Here is a 22,420-nt window from a genome sequence, read left to right on the forward strand (position 1 = left end):
TCACATCTCTGGCGGTCTCCATCATTCAGCAGATGATACACAGAGAATGGAGCAGGAAGCAGACAGCGCCACTCTCTATGTAGTGGTCAGATCAGGTACTGCAGATTGGTTCCTGTTCTCTTAAATGAGACCTAAGCTGCAGTGACTTGGTTCCACCAGTACACAGAGAGCGGCACTGTCTGCTTCTCGCTCCATTCTCTGTCATATTCACACACCGCAGATTTGTGCTTGCACCAGGTTTCCTTTCATCCTTCTTTGTCCTCTTCATCTTGAACTAGCCCAGATGTCAAATAGAGAATAGATGTTATAAATTCAGGAGACTGATGGAAGGAAAGTTGGGTGTGATGGACGCTGAGCTATTTTGTGGTCTCAGTGCAGTCTCTTACTGACCCTCACGCAGTGTCGGCCATTGCTCCCCTCTCTCTATGGTGGGTGCTGCACGACAATTGGGGTGTGTCCAGGCTTCAGCGAACTCCATGTGTCAGCAAGCCCTGACAGTCTGTGCTGCCGAACATTGATAGAGAGGCAGTCAGCGTATCATTAGTGGGGGGTCTGACCCCCAGGGTCCCATCTGGAGCGTCACTGCCCTTCACTGTCGAAGTATGGAGTCACCTGCACAACTGGGCACAACATCATGGTGTCTCGGCCCCTGAAGATTGGGCAGGGTGCTTAGTGAGGCCTCTACCTCTCATTGACGGGAAGGCAGTGAATTCCACCACATAAGTTCTGACTACATTCTAAGGCGCCATGGTCAGGTTTATGGAGATTGTCACCTGGATACGGCGCCCACTGCTGGAGGTTTGTGGTATTATAGACTGTATCTGTGCTGAAGGGGTTACGGACCGGACCTATTGGGCATCTCCTATATTTAGTATACAACCTTCTTCCAATACAGATGCTTCTTAGTCCTGTGACGTGGGTTGGGGTGACCCTCGAGCCCCCTACTCTCTATATATCCTTTTACATATATTATTGTGTTTCTAGACGTTTCCCGTTACGAGTCTTGCACGTTCTGTATAGTTTCTCAGTTGTTCTATGTACCTATGTATGTCGTGTTGGCTTCTGCGTTCCGCGCATGTGCGGATCTATGGATGGTTTCCACGTGGTGCCTGTGCCCGCAGACCTCTTCAGTGAATGAAGGCAGACCCTAAAACAGGACCTGGATCCATCCTGAGGTTTGCATCCTGGGCCCCTGTTAGTACGCGGTAATGTGTATGGGGTCTTAGTATGTAATAGGGCCGTGTACTCTCTGTTAATAACACAGCTAGCACACGGTAGTGTGTATGGGGTCTTAGTATGTAATAGGTCCATGTACTCTCTGTTAATAACACGGTCATGTACATGTGGCCTTACATAGGTGTGTTCTTCGTGCGGCGTCCTGTAAACACGTCATATACTTATGATATTCTCGTGTCCCTTTGTGCGCGATGACTTTTTGATGCAGAATTTTATTTTTGCGACTTTTCTAGCATATTTTATGTTCTATAATGTCACTCTGTAAAATAATGAAGACAAATAAAGCTGGATGAGTTTTGTATCCTTGTAGGGTTACTATCTGCAGCCTCTGATCTCTTGTCTTAGATATAGGGACGGTCACTATATGCTACATAAGCAGTTTATACATACATTGCTCTCTTTATATTGCATTGATACTGAATGACAGAATGTATGCTCCAGAGCTGTATTCACAATTCTGCTGGTTCACCATTTAGCATGGTCTGTATCGGATATTTTTTGACATGAGACTTGCCTGAATATAAATCACAAGAGATATCTGTGACATTTAGGCAGCAAGAAATGGAAGATATGTGCGGTGAACAACGCAGAATTATGATCGCAGCTCTGGAGTATGAGAATGTATTTTAGTGTATAGGATAGTATCTTGGGTTATGTCGCACACGTCAGCTGCTTGTGTCTGCCTCTGTATATGGTGTATAGTTTGGGCAGGAGAGTAACGCCTTGTATCTCCGCATCAGATTATGACCACAGGATGCGAGACGGTAGATATGACCTTACGCCGGAACGGACTGGGCCAGCTTGGTTTCCATGTGAAGTATGACGGCACGGTCGCTGAAGTGGAGGACTATGGATTTGCATGGCAGGCCGGTCTGCGGCAGGGCAGTCGCCTTGTAGAAATATGTAAGGTAGCCGTGGTGACCCTGACCCACGACCAGATGATTGACCTCCTGCGCACATCGGTCACGGTGAAGGTGGTGATCATACCCCCGCATGAGGACGGAGTCCCCCGAAGGTAAGAGACTTATATATATGAAGCAGGTCCTATACACATGCATATTATATATATGGAACAGGTCCTATACACTTGTATATTATATATATGGAGCAGGTTCTATATACGTGTATATTATATATATGGAGCAGGTCCTATACACTTGTATATTATATATATGGAGCAGGTCCTATACACTTGTACATTATATATATGGAGCAGGTCCTATACACTTTATTATATATATAGAGCAGGTCCTATACACTTGTATATTATATATATGGAGCAGGTCCTATACACTTGTATATTATATATATGGAGCAGGTTCTATACACTTTTATATTATATATATATGGAGCAGGTTCTATACACTTATATGTTATATATATGGAGCAGGTCCTATACACTTGTATATTTATATATATGGAGCAGGTCCTATACACTTATTATATATATATATATATAGAGCAGGTCCTATACACTTGTATATTATATATATGGAGCAGGTCCTATACACTTGTATATTATATATATGGAGCAGGTTCTATACACTTTTATAATATATATATATATATATATATATATATATATATATATATATATATATGGAGCAGGTAATATACACTTGTATATTATATATATATAGAGCAGGTCCTATACACTTGTATATTTTATACCTATACATGTATATTATATATACGGAGCAGGTTCTCTACACTTGTATATTATATATTTGGAGCAGGTTCTATACATGTAAGTCAAATCAAATCAAACAAGCTTTATTGGCACGTCCGAATAGATATTTGGCATTGCCAAAGCTATTAAAGTGGTGGTGGTGGGGGGGAGTTGGATTCGGGTGGGTGAGTGGTGGGTATGGGGGGGGGTTGGGGTATAACATTCGGTAGAGTCTCATCTTCCTCTTAGTTGGTGACCGCTATATGGGGAGGTGGGGTGGGTGGTTCCGGGTATAACAGTCCGTGGAGTCTCATCTTCCTCTTGTTTGGTGACAGCTGGACACGTATTGGGCAGTGATCTCCACAGTGGCCTCTTCTTCTCCCAGTAGGATGTAGAGTTTCCTCTTCTCGTCTGTGGATGTGAAGTCTGGGATGTGGGCAGAGAGTCTTTGGAAGTAGACGGCCCTCACAGCTGAGTATTTGGTGCAGTGTAGCAGGAAGTGGGTCTCGTCTTCTAGGGCCCCCTGGTCACAGTGTTGGCACAGTCTGTTCTCCCGTGGCTTGTACGTCTGCCTGTGTCGCCCCGTCTCCATCTCCAGGTTGTGGGCGCTCAGTCTGTACCGGCTCAGGGTCTGTCTGTGTTTGGGGTGGGGTATTCTCTCCAGGTAGGTGGCTACGGTGTAGTCCCTTTGTAGGATATGGAGCAGGTTCTATAGACATGTATATTATATATATATGGAGCAGGTTCTATACACTTGTATATTATATATATGGAGCAGGTTCTATAGACATGTATATTATATACAGTATATGGAGCAGGTTCTATACACATGTATATTATATATATGTGGAGCAGGTATTGTATGGCCGCCCTGCAAACAGTCATACAATATATAACATTCACAGTCAAGCAGCAGCCACTAGGGGGAGCTCCGACTATATATTGATACCTCCGGGGTTATCCCTTATCTGTGGTCAGGAGCATTAGGGATTCTCTTTAGACTTCTCTCTTTAGGATTTTTGCAGACATTGAAGACTCCTATAGAAACTTCTAAAGGTCCTGTAAAATCCCTTTAATTCAAAATTTCGGGCACTTGAGCTACTGAAGACTCTTACAAGTTCAGATCTAACCATGTACGAATATACTCCAGATCTGCTAAACACCAAACCAGAGATACAGTCATTTATTTATTATATTAGTGGGTTACTCTAGGCTGTATATATGGCGGGTTGTATATGGAGGGGTCATAATGAGGGTGGATATGGCGGGTCGTATATGGAGGGTGGATATGGAGATTGTATATGGACGATGGATAAGGAGAATGGATATGGAGGGTCATAATGAGGGTGGATATGGCGGGTCGTATATGGAGGATCATATATGGAGGGTGGATATGGATGATTGTATATGGACAATGGATATGGAGGGTGGATAAGGAGGATGGATATGGAGGGTTGTAATGAGGGTGGATATGGAGGATCTTTGTCTTTATGGTAATCTGAGAATCCAGAGCATTTTACCATCTGTTACTGGTCTCTCGGTCGGGGTTCCTGTGTGTACTATGGTGAATTATAGATGTGAGAGATGACCAATCTGTATAGGATCTGTATGGAGGGGGCGCTATATCTTATCCATCTATCTACATATCTAATATGTGTCTTTCTATTATATTATGTCTATATATATCTCTATCACATAGATAGATAGATAGATAGATAGATAGATAGATAGATAGATAGATAGATAGATAGTCATTGCACCTGGATATTCCAGAGCCGCTCCTTGTTATTATGTAGGATGTCTCTTATCGTGTTAGATTGTCAGCTCTTTGACTAGTAGGAGCCTTGTTTTTAGCACAAGTAATAATTCCAGGTCTGGTGAGTAACCGCACCCGTTTCTGGTCTCCCAGAACATGTCCTAACACACAGATCGCTGCAGAGCAGTCCCTGTAACGTTCTCGCGCCCGCCGTGGGGGTTGTGCTTCCATTCTGCCTGTACATGTGTAAAGACCTCTCTGCATTTAGCATTCTTTGTGTTTCTCTCCATAGAGGATGGTCGGAGTCCTACGAACTCTGTTCTATGGACCACAAGGACGCAGACAATGCCACCTCCAGTGCCCGGCCACCATACCGCAGCAACACAGCCTGGCAGTGGAGCGGTTCTGCCACCCATCATGGCGCCAGCCCTTCTCAGAAGTGGGTTACCCCAAGCTATGCACACTCACTAAACCGGCCGGCCAAGCAGGCCCCAGCCGTGCCAGTCCGAGACCCCCAGCCGCTCCACAACAGCAGGAGGTGAGTCTAAGCCCCTTGTGGCTGAACACAGAATTGCAATGTGCAGGGCTGGGCTTTGTGTCTGCAAGCGTTGAAACACATGAACAAGTGTAAGAGAATATTATCCGGTTATAGGATCTGTCCTTAGTAATGGAGCAGCCACTCACCCAATGCCATTCCCCTGGCAGACCCCTATACACTTATATAACCTCTGGGACTAATGTTTAGGTTTAACTTCTTGTGGCTTAGTCAGTCTACGACCAAAATCATAAAATTATTAGGTTTTTTTCCATATTTGTGTTTTTGTCATGTGCTTTATTGTCCCCATATATTACCATGATCTGCAAGTGGCAGGTTATAGAGCAGGAGAAGATAGGACACTATATACAATCTGCTCTATAGCCTGTAGATAGGACACTATATACAATCTGCTCCTCTATAACCTGTAGATAGGACACTATATACAATCTGCTCCTCTATAACCTGTAGATAGGACACTATATACAATCTGCTCCTCTATAACCTGTAGATAGGACACTATATACAATCTGCTCTATAACCTGTAGATAGGACACTATATACAATCTGCTCCTCTTTAACCTGTAGATAGGACACTATATACAATCTGCTCTATAACCTGTAGATAGGACACTATATACAATCTGCTCCTCTTTAACCTGTAGATAGGACACTATATACAATCTGCTCCTCTTTAACCTGTAGATAGGACACTATATACAATCTGCTCCTTTATAACCTGTAGATAGAACACTATATATAATCTGCTCTATAACCTGTAGATAGGACACTATATACAATCTGCTCCTTTATAACCTGTAGATAGGACACTATATACAATCTGCTCCTCTATAACCTGTAGATAGGACACTATATACAGTCTGCTCTATAACCTGTAGATAGGACACTATATACAATCTGCTCTATAACCTGTAGATAGGACACTATACTGTATATATTCTGCTCTATAACCTGTAGATAGGACACTATATACAGTCTGCTCTATAACCTGTAGATAGGACACTATATGCAATCTGCTCCTCTTTAACCTGTAGATAGGACACTATATACAATCTGCTCTATAACCTGTAGATAGGACACTATATACAATCTGCTCCTCTTTAACCTGTAGATAGGACACTATATACAATCTGCTCTATAACCTGTAGATAGGACACTATATACAATCTGCTCCTCTATAACCTGTAGATGGTACACTATATACAACCTGTTCCTTTATAACCTGTAGATAGAACACTATATATAATCTGCTCTATAACCTGTAGATAGGACACTATATACAATCTGCTCCTTTATAACCTGTAGATAGGACACTATATACAGTCTGCTCTATAACCTGTAGATAGGACACTATATACAATCTGCTCCTCTATAACCTGTAGATAGGACACTATATACAATCTGCTCTATAACCTGTAGATAGGACACTATATACAATCTGCTCCTCTATAACCTGTAGATAGGACACTATATACAATCTGCTCCTTTATAACCTGTAGATAGAACACTATATATAATCTGCTCTATAACCTGTAGATAGGACACTATATACAATCTGCTCCTTTATAACCTGTAGATAGGACACTATATACAATCTGCTCCTCTATAACCTGTAGATAGGACACTATATACAGTCTGCTCTATAACCTGTAGATAGGACACTATATACAATCTGCTCTATAACCTGTAGATAGGACACTATACTGTATATATTCTGCTCTATAACCTGTAGATAGGACACTATATACAGTCTGCTCTATAACCTGTAGATAGGACACTATATGCAATCTGCTCCTCTTTAACCTGTAGATAGGACACTATATACAATCTGCTCTATAACCTGTAGATAGGACACTATATACAATCTGCTCCTCTTTAACCTGTAGATAGGACACTATATACAATCTGCTCTATAACCTGTAGATAGGACACTATATACAATCTGCTCCTCTATAACCTGTAGATGGTACACTATATACAACCTGTTCCTTTATAACCTGTAGATAGAACACTATATATAATCTGCTCTATAACCTGTAGATAGGACACTATATACAATCTGCTCCTTTATAACCTGTAGATAGGACACTATATACAGTCTGCTCTATAACCTGTAGATAGGACACTATATACAATCTGCTCCTCTATAACCTGTAGATAGGACACTATATACAATCTGCTCCTCTATAACCTGTAGATAGGACACTATATACAATCTGCTCTATAACCTGTAGATAGGACACTATATACAATCTGCTCCTCTATAACCTGTAGATAGGACACTATATACAATCTGCTCCTCTATAACCTGTAGATAGGACACTATATACAATCTGCTCCTCTATAACCTGTAGATAGGACACTATATACAAACTGCTCCTCTATAACATGTAGATAGGACACTATATACAAACTGCTCCTCTATAACATGTAGATAGGACACTATATACAATCTGCTCCTCTATAACCTGTAGATAGGACACTATATACAATCTGCTCCTCTATAACCTGTAGATAGGACACTATATACAATCTGCTCCTCTATAACCTGTAGATAGGACACTATATACAATATGCTCCTCTATAACCTGTAGATAGGACACTATATACAATCTGCTCCTCTATAACCTGTAGATAGGACACTATATACAAACTGCTCCTCTATAACATGTAGATAGGACACTATATACAAACTGCTCCTCTATAACATGTAGATAGGACACTATATACAATCTGCTCCTCTATAACCTGTAGATAGGACACTATATACAATCTGCTCCTCTATAACCTGTAGATAGGACACTATATACAATCTGCTCCTCTATAACCTGTAGATAGGACACTATATACAATCTGATCCTCTATATCCTGTAGATAGGACACTATATACAATCTGCTCCTCTATAACCTATAGATAGGACACTATATACAATCTCTTCCTCTATAACCTGTAGATAGGACACTATATACAATCTGCTCCTCTATAACCTGTAGATAGGACACTATATACAATCTGCTCCTCTATAACCTGTAGATAGGACACTATATACAATCTGCTCCTCTATAACCTGTAGATAGGACACTATATACAATCTGCTCCTCTATAACCTGTAGATAGGACACTATATACAATCTGCTCCTCTATAACCTGTAGATGGGACACTATATACAATCTGCGCCTCTATAACCTGTAGATAGGACACTATATACAATCTGCGCCTCTATAACCTGTAGATAGGACACTATATACAATCTGCTCTATAACCTGTAGATAGGACACTATATACAATCTGCTCCTCTATAACCTGTAGATAGGACACTATATACAATCTGCTCCTCTATAACCTGTAGATAGGACACTATATACAAACTGCTCCTCTATAACATGTATATAGGACACTATATACAATCTTCTCCTCTATAACCTGTAGATAGGACACTATATACAGTCTGCTCTATAACCTGTAGATAGGACACTATATACAATCTGCTCCTCTATAACCTGTAGATAGGACACTATATACAATCTGCTCCTCTATAACCCGTAGATAGGACACTATATACAATCTGTTCTATAACCTGTAGATAGGACACTATATACAATCTGCTCTATAACCTGTAGATAGGACACTATATACAATCTGCTCTATAACCTGTAGATAGGACACTATATACAATCTGCTCCTCTATAACCTGTAGATAGGACACTATATACAATCTGCTCCTCTATAACCTGTAGATAGGACACTATATACAATCTGCTCCTCTATAACCTGTAGATAGGACACTATATACAATCTGCTCCTCTATAACCTGTAGATAGGACACTATATACAGTCTGCTCCTCTATAACCTGTAGATAGGACACTATATACAGTCTGATTTCCGGACATTATAGATGCTCTTGTAAGTGAGCTCTGCAGTGCGTTGTTCACACCTGAGACTTGGCCCGTTATCAGTTATATATGTCCGTTGGTTGGGGTCACGTTCCGGATACGTGGAAGTGTTCCCAGATACATTAGATCCCTCTTTAGCTTTCAGGTTTTGCCCGTGGCCCCCGCTTGGTGTTTCGCTCTCTCATCACATCACAATATATAGGGAGATATTAATGACTTGATGACTTGATAAACTGGCACAACGTGCGCCAAGGATTCGACTGCGGCAGGTGTGGCCGGGGAGGAGATGCCCTGAGGGCCCGCGAGCACTTTCACCTGTGTTGGCAATTTCTCATACAGTGTAACTTCATGTATATAGGCCGGTGAGTTACCCGGAGACGCCGTATGTCGCCACATCGCCAACAGCAATGGACAAAACGCAGCCTTACAGACACCCCTCTGGGAGCTTCTCTACACCCACCTCTACGGGGGCCGGATATGGCCGCTATAAGCCCTCCCCGGACAGGTAAGAACGTGACCTCAATCTGTCATGGATGTGTTGTTTGTGGCTCTGCAGGTTGGCAGGTGTTGGATCAGTATATATACTTCATATACGAGTGCCGACGTCTTAGTGACCTTAGTCTGGTGCAGGTTCTCTGTTTTCTTTGGGGAATTATCAGGGTTTTTTTTTTTTTTTTTTTTTTTTTATAGAGATGTCGCCGGTGATCCGACAAAAATGGGTTTGCCATTTCCATACTGTGGTGAAAAGATCCAGAGCAGAATTTGTCATTTACTTGTATAATACGGCCCGGCCTGGTGTGTGGCAGTGTCATGTCCACCTCAGGAGCCGAGCACTGGTGGACGCACATGCTCAGTCACTTACCGTACATTATACTGTATTATATTATACGCTCACCCCATATATTATATTATACGTTCACCCCATATATTATATTATACGCTCACCCCATATATTATATTATACGCTCACCCCATATATTATATTATACGCTCACCCCATATATTATATTGTCCTGCCCTCTGATAAGGTAGTATAGTGATGTGGAATATAATGTCAGACAAGGGAGCTGCAATATGTATACATCACAATGTGCACAGCGCCAGAGCCGTGAGAGAATATTCACCAGGGTTGTCCTCTGTATATTGCAGGTTCGGCACACCCCAGCGCACCGTTCTACAGGCAGATACTTACAGTGCACAGGATGGGTTGTCTGGTCAGGAGATGACACAAGAAAGACATAAACCAGGTGAGAGGCATATCGGACCCAAGTTTGACTTATACCTTGTGTGACGTCTTAGGATGACTTATAATTTTGAGGTTCTTAAAGCAAAGTCTTCTGATGGCCGGTCCCCCCTGGTATTGTCCTCCATATGGCCGGTCCCCCCTGGTATTGTCCTCTATATTGCCGGTCCCCCCTGGTATTGTCCTATATATGGCCGGTCCTCCCTGGTATTGTCCTATATATGGCCGGTCCCACCTGGTATTGTCCTCTATATGGCCGGTCCCCCCTGGTATTGTCCTCTATATGGCCGGTTCCCCCCTGGTATTGTCCTCTGTATGACCGGTCCTCCCTGGTATTGTCCTATATATGGCCGGTCCCACCTGGTATTGTCCTCTATATGGCCGGTCCCCCCTGGAATTGTCCTCTATATGGCCGGTCCCCCCTGGAATTGGCCTCTATATGGCCGGTCCCCCCTGGTATTGTCCTCTATATGGCCGGTCCCCCCTGGTATTGTCCTCTATATGGCCGGTCCCCCCTGGTATTGTCCTCTATATGGCCGGTCCCCCCTGGTATTGTCTTCTATATGGCCGGTCCCCCCTGGTATTGTCCTCTATATGGCCGGTCCCCCCTGGTATTGTCCTCTATATGGCCGGTCCCCCCTGGTATTGTCCTCTATATGGCCGGTCCCCCCTGGTATTGTCCTCTATATGGCCGGTCCCCCCTGGTATTGTCCTCTATATGGCCGGTCCCCCCTGGTATTGGCCTCTATATGGCCGGTCCCCCCTGGTATTGTCCTCTATATGGCCGGTCCCCCCTGGTATTGTCCTCTATATGGCCGGTCCCCTCTGGTATTGTCCTCTATATGGCCGGTCCCCCCTGGTATTGTCCTCTATATGGCCGGTCCCCTCTGGTATTGTCCTCTATATGGCCGGTCCCCTCTGGTATTGTCCTCTATATGGCCGGTCCCCCCTGGTATTGTCCTCTATATGGCCGGTCCCCCCTGGTATTGTCCTCTATATGGCCGGTCCCCCCTGGTATTGTCCTCTATATGGCTGGTCCCCCCTGGTATTGTCCTCTATATGGCCGGTCCCCTCTGGTATGGTCCTCTATATGGCCGGTCCCCCCTGGTATTGTCCTCTATATGGCCGGTCCCCCCTGGTATTGTCCTCTATATGGCCGGTCCCCCCTGGTATTGTCCTCTATATGGCCGGTCCCCCCTGGTATTGTCCTCTATATGGCCGGTCCCCCCTGGTATTGTCCTCAATATGGCCGGTCCCCCCTGGTATTGTCCTCTATATGGCCGGTCCCCCCTGGTATTGTCCTCTATATGGCCGGTCCCCTCTGGTATTGTCCTCTATATGGCCGGTCCCCCCTGGTATTGTCCTCTATATGGCCGGTCCCCCCTGGTATTGTCCTCTATATGGCCGGTCCCCCCTGGTATTGTCCTCTATATGGCCGATCCCCCCTGGTATTGTCCTCTATATGGCCGGTCCCCGCCGCTCTATATGGCCACTTCCTCCATCCTCACAATCAGAGATATTAGCGGCTAATTGCAGGATTCTGTGTTTGCGGCGCCATCTAGTGACCCCTTAGTGAAGTGCAGTATATAGGATTATCTGTATAATTTATGTCATGGCCGATCATGTGAGTTGTCTTCTCTGGAGCATGTGATGGGTTTGTGTAATGTCCAGCTGCTTCTTGTAGTACATGTCATAGAGGGGAGGGGCGAGCAGTTCGGTAAGGGAGGAACGTGATGCCGGATGACAGAAGTAAGTGCTGAGATCTTGTAGGATCATTTGAGTTACTGATCTTCTTACCAGAAACCGCAGAAAAGTGAAAGGGGTTATGTATGAAGGTGGAAGGACACGGGCAGGGGTGAGGCCGGTGCCTGGACAGGCTTATCAGCAGCCGCCATGTGGAGGGCTCTAGGTATTACATTGTGAGTGTAATACTGAGTTATTGAGCTACAAGGCATATGTATGGGAGTATATATGTGCGTAGTGTGTATGGGAGTATATACAGTCATGGCCAAAAGATTTGAGAATGATACAAATATAAATTTTTACAAAGTCTACTGCTTCAGTTTTTCTAATGGCAATTTGCATATACTCCAGAATGTTATAAAGAGTGATCAGCTTAACAGCAATTACTTGCAAAGTCAATATTTGCCTAGAAAATGAACTTTATCCCCCAAAACACATTTCAACATCATTGCAGCCCTGCCTTAAAAGGGCCAGCTAACATCGTTTCAGTGATTGCTCCATTAACACAGGTGTGGGTGTTGATGAGGACAGGGCTGGAGATCAATCTGTCATGATTAAGTAAGAATGACACCACTGGACACTTTAAAAGGAGGCTGGTGTTTGGCATCATTGTTTCTCTTCTGTTAACCATGGTTATCTCTAAAGAAACACGTGCAGTCATCATTGCACTGCACAAAAATGGCCTAACAGGGAAGAGTATCGCAAGCACCTCAGTCAACAATCTATCGCATCATCAAGAACTTCAAGGAGAGAGTTTCCATTGTTGGCAAAAAGGCTCCAGGGTGCCCAAGAAAGACCAGCAAGCGGCAGGACCGTCTCGTAAAAGTGTTTAAGCTGCGGGATCGGGCTACCAGCAGTGCAGAGCTTGCTCAGGAATGGCAGCAGGCAGGTGTGAGTGCATCTGCACGCACTGTGAGGCGGAGACTCTTGGAGCAAGGCCTGGTCTCAAGGAGGGCAGCAAAGAAGCCACTTCTCTCCAGAAAAAACATCAGGGACAGACTCATATTCTTCAAAAGGTACAGGGAGTGGACTGCTGAGGACTGGGGTAAAGTCATTTTCTCTGATGAATCCCCTTTTGGATTGTTTGGGACATCTGGAAAACAGCTTATTCGGAGAAGATGAGGTGAGCGCTACCACCAGTCTTGTCTCATGCCAACTGTAAAGCATCCTGAAACCATTCATGTGTGGGGTTGCTTCTCAGCCAAGGGAATCGGCTCTCTCACAGTCTTGCCTAAAAACACAGCCAAGAATAAAGAATGGTTCCAGAATGTCCTCCAAGATCAACTTCTCCCAACCGTCCAAGAGCAGTTTGGCGATCAACAATGCCTTTTCCAGCATTATGGAGCACCTTGCCATAAAGCAAAGGGATAACTAAATGGCTCAGGGAACAAAACATAGAGATTTTGGGTCCATGGCCTGGAAACTCCCCAGATCTTAATCCCATTGAGAACTTGTGGTCAATCATCAAGAGACGGGTGGACAAACAAAAACCTACAAATTCTGACAAAATGCAAGCATTGATTGTGCAAGAATGGACTGCTATCAGTCAGGATTTGGTCCAGAAGTTGATTGAGAGCATGCCAGGGAGAATTGCAGAGGTCCTGAAAAGAAGGGTCAACACTGCAAATATTGACTTGCTGCAGTAACTCATTCTAACTGTCAATATAAGCTTTTATTACTCATAATATGATTGCAATTCTATTTCTGTATGTGATAAAAACATCTGACAAACACACATAAAAACCAGAGGGCAGCAGATCATGTGAAAATATATTTGTGTCATTCTCAAAACTTTTGGCCGTGACTGTACATACATGTACATGTGCTTAGTGTGTATGGGAGTATATACCTACATATATATGTGCGTAGTGTGTATGGGAGTGTATATGTGCGTAGTGTGTATGGGAGTGTATATGTGCGTAGTGTGTATGGGAGTGTATATGTGCGTAGTGTGTATGGGAGTGTATATGTGCGTAGTGTGTATGGGAGTGTATATGTGCGTAGTGTGTATGGGAGTATATATGTGCGTAGTGTGTTTGGGAGTACATATGTGCGTAGTGTGTATGGGAGTATATATGTGCATAGTGTGTTTGGGAGTATATATGTGCGTAGTCTGTGTTGGAGTATATATGTGCGTAGTATGTATGGGAGTATATATGTGCGTAGTGTGTATGGGAGTATATATGTGCATAGTGTGTATGGGAGTGTATATGTGCATAGTGTGTTTGGGAGTATATATGTGCGTAGTGTGTATTGGAGTATATATGTGCGTAGTTTGTATGGGAGTGTATATGTGCATAGTGTGTTTGGGAGTATATATGTACGTAGTGTGTATGGGAGTATATATACAGTAATGAAGTAAGTATGTGACCCCTTGCTGATTCTGTAAGTTCGCCCCCTGACACAGACATTAACAGTCTGTAATGTATTTGCATTCTGCAGAGAGAAATAAGTATGTGACCCCTGTGGCAGACAAGCTGTAATACTTGATGGTTAATCCCTTGTTGGCCACACAGCAGTCAGAGGTTTTTGGAGGTGATGATGAGGTTTGCGCACATGTCAGACATGTCAGGAGGATCTCGGTCGGCTCCTCTCTGCAGATCATCTGTATATCAGTAAGATTTTGGGCTGTCGCTCGGCCACTCGGAGCTTCAGCTCCTCCATAAGTTGTCTATGGGATTAAGGTCTGGACACTGGCTCGGCCACTCCATGACCTTAATGGGCTTCTCTTTGGGCCGCTCCTTTGATGCCTTGGCTGTATGTTTTGGGTCATTGTCCTGCTGGAAGACCCGGCCCTGACCCATTATTAATGTCCTGGCGGAGGGAAGGAGGTTGTCACTCAGGGGTTACGGTACATGGATCCACGCTGCTCCCACGAGGCCTGTGATTGGGCTTCAGTGGTCACATGGGTTACACAGCATTGCTGAAGACAGGCCAGGGGAGTACCACTGTTTTTTATGTTTGATCACCTCCCTGGACCTCCAGTCATTATACTCCGGGGTCTGAAGAGGTCCTACCGTATTATGGCAGTTTTGGTTTGGACGCCTCTGGTCCAGGCTGTACCTCAAATATATTGTGATAACCGAATCCAAATAACCAATGTAGACAAAATCCCCTCCCCTCGGCCTGCAGTCATTACACCCTGGTCTCAGTCTAAATCAGTCTTTCTCAAAGTGGGCAATAACGCCCCCTTGTGGGCGCTGGAGGCCTATAGGGGGGCAGTAAAGGGCACAGAGAAGATTGGGGGGCGTTGAAGCGGTTTAGGGGGGCGATGGCTAATTTAAAGGGGTGGTATCATAACAATGATTCTATCTATACTGCTTGTTAATGTGGATTTAAGACTGTTCCTAAATACATTGCTTCAGCAAAACTGTTTTGTTTGTCCACTATCTTACTTTATTCACTTCATTATGGACACTAGCACCTGGCCCCCTGCTCATTGCTGAGGGAGCCACATGACGTAGCTCCCTGCTGTGTGGGGGGAGAGAGGTGGGGGCTGAGTGTACGGAGCCAGCCTGTGTCTGCACCACACATAGACATCACATACACATCACCTAACTCCCTGCTGTGAGATAGAGGGGGGGGGGGTGGAATAAGTGCTGCTTTCTTATATAAAGCAGTCTAAATCCTACTGGGCTAAAGGACCTGGTCTCTCTGTTCACTAGGATAAAGCTTTATTATATAGAGCAGGCTGCTAGTGGGCAGAGGAGCCAGGTCCTTTAGGAAACTCCATACAAGGTAAATCCAAGTCTACAGGACCTCTTGATGACATCACAGGCCCTTCAGTCATCCCATAGGATCACGCTAGGTGGTGGGCGGAGCTACACGCTAATTTGAGGGTGGGGCTAATTGACGTGAGCAAACAGGAAGAAAGAAGATTTTTAGGCAGCTTAGAAGGCAGATCAAGCTTCATGAGGCTACCCCTTTAAAAATAGTTTTTTTTTGCTTTTAACACAAACTTTACCGCTCCTTTACGCTTAACACGTGTTTCCTCGTGTAACGCCATCTAGGGGACTAGACAGTAACTATTTCCTGTCCAAAAGTTGTCAAACTGTACCATAGATGTCGGTAAGCTCCAATGCTAAGTGAGAAGTTTCTAGTCCATTCTCGAAAGTACTAGGCCGCCCGCTGCCTCATATAAAAGCGCACGCGCCATCATGTCACAGCCAGTCATGTCACAGCCAGTCATGTCATTCGACGATATTACGAAAACAAGTGAATTTTGCCGCTAAAAATTTTTTGGAGGGGGGGGCGCTAGAAAATAATTAATTCTCGAAGTGGGCGGTAGACAAAATAAGTTTGAGAACCTCTGGTCTAAATGAAACCACCGAGCCAACCTTGCTGGATGAAGCTCGTGAAGTTTATGGTAATTGAGGTAAAAACCCCGGATTCATTGTGATGACCCCACTGATTGTATGGTCAGCCATGTTAGACTGTCCTGTAGTACATTAGTGGGGTGGGGGGTCAGAGATGGCGACTCTGTACATCCTCCATGTAAAGCACGTCACCATATCTCCGTCTCGGCACCCAGCCCCCAACACCATCCTCTTTAATTAACACTCGACTTGTAATTATTCACTGACGTTAATGGTGCGAGGTGCTCATGACGACACGACTTGTCTTTACAGAACCTCTGTGGCACATCCCATCGCAGCCCCGAGTAGGAGTCAGTGTGAACAAGAGACCGAACAGGCAGGAGCTGGCTGGCAAGAGTTCTCCTCACCGTCATTCCAGGGTAAGTGCTTCGTTATGTGACCGCTGTCTGTGTGTCTCGCCAGTCCGAGCCGTGTCCGTGACCTTATCTTGTGTTTGCAGGGAGAGGCCCAGTACTCCAGTCACTCCAGCAGTAACACCTTGTCCAGCACGGCCTCCAGTAACCACAGTGACGAGCGCTGGTTTGACCCCCAGGAGCAGCCAGACATAGACCTGGAGCCCCTTTCTAAGGGCACATCCAATGACAGCGGCATAGATACCTCTTTGTCCAATTTTGCACACTCAAAGTCAGCCAGACCAGCTCAGCGTCGAGAGAAAGTGTCGAAACCTATGGCATGCTCCACCTACCCCGGCATGCATGAGAGCGGCTCTAGAGACAAGAGGAAAGATCCCATGTCCTCCGGAAAAGGCTACAGACCCAAAATGTACCCTTCTGGCAATGGCGCAGCAGAAGCCTTCAATGACTCCAGGTATACACATCACTATATATCAGCACAAGACACTATAGAAGGTTTTCTGTGCAGTCAGTATAGAATGAGACATAATGGGCTCGTATTGTACAGTATGGAGGAGGTCAGATCCCGTATTGTACACTATGGAGGAGATCAGATCCCGTATTGTACAGTATGGAGGAGGTCAGATCCCGTATTGTACAGTATGGAGGAGGTCAGATCCCGTATTGTACAGTATGGAGGAAACCAGATCCCGTACAGTATGGAGGAGGTCAGATCCCGTATTGTACAGTATGGAGGAGGTCAGATCCCGTATTGTACAGTATGGAGGAGACCAGATCCCGTACAGTATGGAGGAGATCAGATCCCGTATTGTACAGTGTGGAGGAGATCGGATCCTGTATTGTACAGTTTGGAGGAGATCAGATCCTGTATTGTACAGTATGGAGGAGGTCAGATCCCGTATTGTACAGTATGGAGATCAGATCCCGTATTGTATAGTATGGAGGAGATCAGATCCTGTATTGTACAGTATGGAGGAGATCAGATCCTGTATTGTACAGTATGGAGGAGATCAGATCCTGTATTGTACAGTATGGAGGAGACCAGATCCCGTACAGTATGGAGGAGACCATATCCCGTACAGTATGGAGGAGACCAGATCCCGTACAGTATGGAGACCAGATCCCGTATTGTACAGTATGGAGATCAGATCCCGTATTGTACAGTATGGAGACCAGATCCCATATAGTATGGAGGAGACCAGATCCCATACAGTATGGAGGAGATCAGATCCCGTACTGTACAGTTTGGAGGAGACCAGATCCCGTACAGTACAGTATGGAGGAGATCAGATCCCATCTTGTACAGTATGGAGGAGACCAGATCCTGTATTGTACATTGTGGAGATCAGATCCCGTACAGTACAGTATGGAGGAGACCAGATCCCGTATTGTACAGTGTGGAGGAGATCGGATCCTGTATTGTACAGTTTGGAGGAGATCAGATCCTGTATTGTACAGTATGGAGGAGGTCAGATCCTGTATTGTACAGTATGGAGGAGACCAGATCCCGTACAGTACAGTATGGGGGAGATCAGATCCCATCTTGTACAGTATGGAGGAGATCAGATCCGTTAGTGGTCATGCATCATGTCATGTCTGTTGGCTGAACATCTCATACACTGCTTTTCTATATGTTGTTGGTCAGTATATAGACATCGGGTTGCAGCACATAGTACAGGGGGTCACAGTCGGTAATAATGGTTATATGTATTCTTTGCGCAAGCAGATCCACCACCTATAAATCCTCTGACGGTTCCCGGAACCAGCAGATGTCTCAGTCGAGCTCCTTCCAGCTGTCCAGCTCTGTGCCCAAATCTTTTTTCTCCCGTCAGAACGTGAGGAATAAGATCCCAGCTGGCTGGAAAAAGCCAGAGGAGACGCCACAAAGGCCGAGCACATTCACAGACCCCACGAAGTAAGTGCAACGTCCGCTGCGTTTGGGGCTTGCCATCCTAGATGATATGCTGTTCTCAGCGCCCTGTACTGGCAGCATGGATACTGCAGCAAATATCAGCCCAACCCCCTTCCCACCTACTAACTGAGCCACCCCCAACTAGTCACAGCATGTGCCCCCTCTACACACCACAGTCATGCACCCCCTGCTGTCAGGAAGTTACATGGGAGCGCCCAATAACATCACGTGGCCCAGTCTGTCATGGCTTTGAAGATTATCTGGACGTATTGTAGCTGTACAATATATTACTGTAATATCTTTATAACGCTATAGGTGCAGGATCTTTTCTTATGTTTGACTGTTGACTTATTGTGGAGTCAAAATGACCCACTAAATACCCTAAAAGAGTGCGGTGGAGTCAGAGTCCCAAAAAGTTACTAACTCCAGCTTCAAAATAAAGTTAAGAATTATTTCTAATTATATTACAGGTATTAATATGTAATTAGATGTATAGTTATATATTTATAGGGGTCAATTGCTGGATTATTAATGACATTATAGAGTTATTAGCAGTTGTATATCTATACGGTCTGTGGCTGTGTTTCCTCTTGTTTTTGGCTCTTGTGTTCCTGATACAGATGACCCTATTACCTTCTTACCGTGCCCCGGGTCTTTGCCCAGGATATGACGCAACCTGCTGAGTTTCCGTTGCGTTCCTTGAGTTCACCTTCTTAGATGGTTTCAGATCTGTGGAGCTGCGGCCACCAGTGGAGGGCGCTCTCTGCATACTGTGGTATTGAGCAGTATAGCGCCGATCACTGTCGTGGTCCCTATTGGCCACTAGACTCACCCCGGGGCTCACATTTCGGTCGTCTGTAACTGATTTGCTTTTAATTGATATTTTTAATTCGGCAACCAAAAAAATATAAGTTGACTTAAATTTTTCAACTTGGGAGCCAAAGCCCAGTGGGATGGAAATAGTCGTCACTATCCCCGTATTACAGATCACTACTGGTAATGGAGAACCGCAGCAGAACTGCTTAGTGTAGAAACCATCAGTAATGGCTTCCATGCTTGCTGATGGTTCTCACCTGGGAGAGGAGAGGCTGACCACAGAACACAGAAGTATATAGCGCCTCATAGAGACATGCTGTGCACTAATGCACTGGACGGGCCCATCTTGCCCCTATAGTGTGACATCACTTTAAGTTTCGGCCTCTGGTGTCGCATCACGTGATGGGGACCGTTCAGACAATGGGGGAAGCCCCGGGCTCTGAAGTATTTAGGTCAAGCAGAAAGAGACAAAATACTGGTGAGATAGAGGATTATGTGGACATCTGTTGTGTGTCCGCGGAGCCTGTACGTATAGGATATATAGGTGTAGAGGCGGACACTATTAACTCTTTCTCTTCTCTCTACAGACAAGTAGATGTGAACACAAAGAACGTGTTCGGTCAGCCCCGGCTGCGAGCCTCCCTGCGCGACCTCCGATCACCTCGCAAGAATTACAAGTCAACCATTGAGGATGATCTGAAGAGGCTGATTATTATGGACAACCTGGGGCCGGAGCAGGAGCAGGACTGTATGGTGAGATGGCGAATGTCCCGGCGGCCCCCTCTGCCCCTTGTACTGCCTGTGTACACTATGGGGCTCCTCTTCTGCCCTTTGTACTTCCTGTGCACACTATGGGGGTCCTCTGCTGCCCTTTGTACTGCCTGTTCACACTATGGGGTCCTCTGCTGCCCTTTGTACTGCCTGTGCACACTATGGGGGTCCTCTGCCGCCCTTTGTACTGCCTGTGCACACTATGGGGGTCCTCTGCTGCCCTTTGTACTGCCTGTGCACACTATGGGGGTCCTCTGCTGCCCCTTGTACTGCCTGTGCACACTATGGGGGTCCTCTGCTGCCCTTTGTACTGCCTGTGCACACTATGGGGCCCCTCTGCTGCCCTTTGTACTGCCTGTGCACACTATGGGGCCCCTCTGCTTGCCCTTTGTACTGCCTGTGCACACTATGGGGCCCCTCTGCTGCCCTTTGTACTGCCTGTGCACACTATGTTGCCCCTCTGCTTGCCCTTTGTACTGCCTGTGCACACTATGGGGCTCCTCTTTTGCCCTTTGTACTGCCTGTGCACACTGTGAGGGCCCCTCTACTGCCCTTTGTACTGCCTGTGCACACTATGGGGCTCCTCTGCCGTCCTTTGTACTGCCTGTGCACACTATGGGGCTCCTCTGCTGCCCTTTGTACTGCCTGTGCACACTGTGAGGGCCCCTCTGCCGCCCTTGTACTGCCTGTGCACACTATGGGGCCCCTCTGCTTGCCCTTTGTACTGCCTGTGCACACTATGGGGCCCCTCTTCTGCCCTTTGTACTGCCTGTGCACACTATGGGGCCCCTCTGCTTGCCCTTTGTACTGCCTGTGCACACTATGGGGCCCCTCTGCTGCCCTTTGTACTGCCTGTGCACACTATGTTGCCCCTCTGCTTGCCCTTTGTACTGCCTGTGCACACTATGGGGCTCCTCTTTTGCCCTTTGTACTGCCTGTGCACACTGTGAGGGCCCCTCTACTGCCCTTTGTACTGCCTGTGCACACTATGGGGCTCCTCTGCCGCCCTTTGTACTGCCTGTGCACACTATGGGGCCCCTCTGCTGCCCTTTGTACTGCCTGTGCACACTATGGGGCTCCTCTGCTGCCCTTTGTACTGCCTGTGCACACTGTGAGGGCCCCTCTGCCGCCCTTGTACTGCCTGTGCACACTATGGGGCCCCTTTGCTGCCCTTTGTACTGCCTGTGCACACTATGGGGCCCCTCTGCTGCCCTTTGTACTGCCTGTGCACACTATGGGGCCCCTCTGCTTGCCCTTTGTACTGCCTGTGCACACTATGGGGCCCCTCTGCTTGCCCTTTGTACTGCCTGTGCACACTATGTTGCCCCTCTGCTTGCCTTTGTACTGCCTGTGCACACTATGGGGCCCCTCTGCTGCCCTTTGTACTGCCTGTGCACACTATGGGGCCCCTCTGCTTGCCCTGTGTACTGCCTGTGCACACTATGGGGCCCCTCTGCTGCCCTTTGTACTGCCTGTGCACACTATGGGGCCCCTCTGCTTGCCTTTGTACTGCCTGTGCACACTATGGGGCCCCTCTGCTTGCCCTTTGTACTGCCTGTGCACACTATGGGGCCCCTCTGCTTGCCCTGTGTACTGCCTGTGCACACTATGGGGCCCCTCTGCTGCCCTTTGTACTGCCTGTGCACACTATGGGGCCCCTCTGCTTGCCTTTGTACTGCCTGTGCACACTATGGGGCCCCTCTGCTTGCCCTTTGTACTGCCTGTGCACACTATGGGGCCCCTCTGCTTGCCCTTTGTACTGCCTGTGCACACTATGGGGCCCCTCTGCTGCCCTTTGTACTGCCTGTGCACACTATGGGGCCCCTCTGCTTGCCCTTTGTACTGCCTGTGCACACTGTGAGGGCCCCTCTGCTGCCCTTTGTACTGCCTGTGCACACTGTGAGGGCCCCTCTGCTGCCCTTTGTACTGCCTGTGCACACTATGGGGTCCTCTGCCGCCCTTTGTACTGCCTGTGCACACTATGGGGCCCCTCTGCTGCCCTTTGTACTGCCTGTGCACACTGTGAAGGCCCCTCTACTGCCCTTTGTACTGCCTGTGCACACTATGGGGCTCCTCTGCCGCCCTTTGTACTG

At 46.2% G+C, this 22,420-nt stretch overlaps 1 protein-coding gene across 3 annotated transcripts in view; it reads left to right on the forward strand.

The window, feature by feature from the left end:
* Positions 1-22,420, forward strand: part of SIPA1L3 (signal induced proliferation associated 1 like 3) — an 87,617-nt gene that overhangs the window by 60,834 nt on the left and 4,363 nt on the right. Inside the window, exons 11-18 of one of the 3 annotated variants that reach the window (XM_075260102.1) lie at positions 1,977-2,251; positions 4,954-5,199; positions 9,472-9,618; positions 10,263-10,360; positions 16,728-16,834; positions 16,915-17,282; positions 18,555-18,743; positions 20,144-20,309. In XM_075260102.1, the coding sequence (XP_075116203.1) occupies positions 1,977-2,251; positions 4,954-5,199; positions 9,472-9,618; positions 10,263-10,360; positions 16,728-16,834; positions 16,915-17,282; positions 18,555-18,743; positions 20,144-20,309 (1,596 nt within the window). The remainder of the gene's footprint in view (positions 1-1,976; positions 2,252-4,953; positions 5,200-9,471; positions 9,619-10,262; positions 10,361-16,727; positions 16,835-16,914; positions 17,283-18,554; positions 18,744-20,143; positions 20,310-22,420) is intronic. The other 2 variants (XM_075260104.1, XM_075260103.1) reach the window with 2 other exon arrangements.

The sequence above is a fragment of the Leptodactylus fuscus genome, chromosome 11, assembly GCF_031893055.1.
Source record: "Leptodactylus fuscus isolate aLepFus1 chromosome 11, aLepFus1.hap2, whole genome shotgun sequence".
In the NCBI taxonomy this organism is placed as follows: Eukaryota; Metazoa; Chordata; class Amphibia; order Anura; family Leptodactylidae; genus Leptodactylus; species Leptodactylus fuscus.